The 1,964-nt window shown below is 45.8% G+C and overlaps 1 protein-coding gene across 1 annotated transcript in view; it reads left to right on the forward strand.

Annotated features, from left to right (window-relative positions):
- Positions 1 to 1,964, forward strand: part of FANCD2OS (FANCD2 opposite strand) — a 27,108-nt gene that overhangs the window by 2,872 nt on the left and 22,272 nt on the right. Inside the window, exon 2 of the mRNA XM_017501505.2 lies at positions 815 to 1,393. Within this exon, the coding sequence (XP_017356994.1) occupies positions 823 to 1,350 (528 nt within the window). The 5' untranslated portion in view covers positions 815 to 822 and the 3' untranslated portion in view covers positions 1,351 to 1,393. The remainder of the gene's footprint in view (positions 1 to 814; positions 1,394 to 1,964) is intronic.

Genomic DNA, 1,964 nt, shown 5'->3' on the forward strand with positions numbered 1-1,964 from the left:
CTGACCTCAAGTGATCCGCCTGCCTCAGCTTCCCAAAGTGTTGGGATTACAGATGTGAGCCAGTGTGCCTGGCCACAAATATTTTTGAGACATACTTTTCTGAGCTTCTTCTAATCTCAAGTAATAAGGTCTCATCATGAAGTCCCAGAAACTGTCACCCCAGAAGATACAGGTTCTGTCATTAGCAGCTAACAACACAGCATGGGTCCTAACACTGGACTGGGATATTCATTTCAGACAAATCCACTTCCTTATCTATAAAATGGGTTAAGACCTACTTCCAAAGGCTTGTGAAAAAGTAAGTTTTAGTACACATAGCAGTGGTCAGATTCAATACTTGTAATCGTTCCCTACTTCCTTTATTAGAATTACTAACATCCAGGCTGGGTGTGGTGGTTCATGCCTGTAATCCCAGCACTTTGGGAGGCCAAGATGGGTGGATCACTTGAGGTCAGGAGTTCGAAATCAGCCTGGCCAACATGGCAAAACCCTGTCTTTACTAAAAAATACAAAAGTTAGCTGGGCATGGTGGCGAGTGCCTATAATCCTAGCTATTCAGGAGGCTGAGGCAGAAGAATTGCTTGAACCCAGGACGCAGAGGTTGTGGTGAGCTGAGATCTCGCCACTGCACTCCAGCCTGAGTGAGAGACTCTGTCTCAAAAAATTAAGAATATCCTAACACCTGTTGGAATCTATTCATGGGAACTACAGATTAAGTTTATGTCAATAGTAAGACAGAGATGGGAATTTGAAAGGCCATACCCTCACGAAAAGTATGCCAGGGAAATTCCATGTTCTGATTTCTCTCCTTTAGGACTGTCAATGGCAGGATACCAGCTTTGGTCACCATGGACCCCACTGGACGAGAGCTTCCAATGGCTGCGGCACACAACACCTACACCTTCCTCCAAGCACCCCTTTAGGGCCTCCCCCTGCTTCCCACACACACCATCTGACCTAGAAGTGCAGCTGTGCTTTCAAGAGGTCACTCTAGTCCTAGACAGTCTGGAATCTGGATTGAGTCCCAAGTTACCCTGCCACACATCAGAGTTGCGAAACATGAACAACAAAGGACTGGTCAGGAAGCCCCAGCCCATACGCCTCAGTGGAGTAGATTCTGTCTTTGGCAGGGTTATCACAGCTCAGCCACCAAAGTGGACTGGGACTTTCAGAGTTTCAGACAAGTCAGCCTTTTGTAAAATCATTAGCAGGGAGCACCAGTGGCCCATTGGACTTAAGGAACCTCAAATTCAGATGACAGTGACTATGTGCAAACAGATGCTGCGCTCTATCCTCTTGCTGTATGCAACTTACAAAAAGTGTACCTTTGCCTTGCAGCACTCCAAGTAAAGGGTCCTCATTTGATCCCCATTTCTTCATACCATGCCCTTTGGTATGTATGCACCTGAAGCTTACAGAACCCTGTCCACGTAAATGAAACTGTGACACTGCCCCAGCTGTCTTGCTTTTGTCAGGCAGTGGTGATTCAGGAGCCCCTTATATCCCTTCCCCTCCAAAAAAGGACCAATGATACAGAACAAGGGAGAAAATTTCCATTATAAAGTTGAACGATTTTGAGTCAAACTAGCATTGACATGTACATGTGATAACCATTAAAGAAATAATATAAACCAATGAGCCTAGTGTGAACTCATGTAAACACCTGAGACCACAGTGACTTGGGGGGGAAAGGGGTGCTGAGGAGAAAGATGTATGGATTTCTATGTACCAGAGGATGTAAAAAAAAATCTATATATAGGTCAAGGATTCGTTTAAAAACAACCTCCCGGCTGGGCACAGTGGCTTACTCCTGTAATCCTAGCACTTTAGGAGGCCGAGGAGGGCAGATCACCTGAGCTCAGGAGTTCAAGACCAGCCTGGCCAACATGGTGAAACCCTGCCTCTACTAAAAATATAAAGATTAGCAGGGTGTGCTGGCAGGCGCCTGTAATCCCAGATACTTG

This window comes from Cebus imitator, unplaced genomic scaffold, assembly GCF_001604975.1.
Source record: "Cebus imitator isolate Cc_AM_T3 unplaced genomic scaffold, Cebus_imitator-1.0 Scaffold281, whole genome shotgun sequence".
Classification (NCBI taxonomy): domain Eukaryota; kingdom Metazoa; phylum Chordata; class Mammalia; order Primates; family Cebidae; genus Cebus; species Cebus imitator.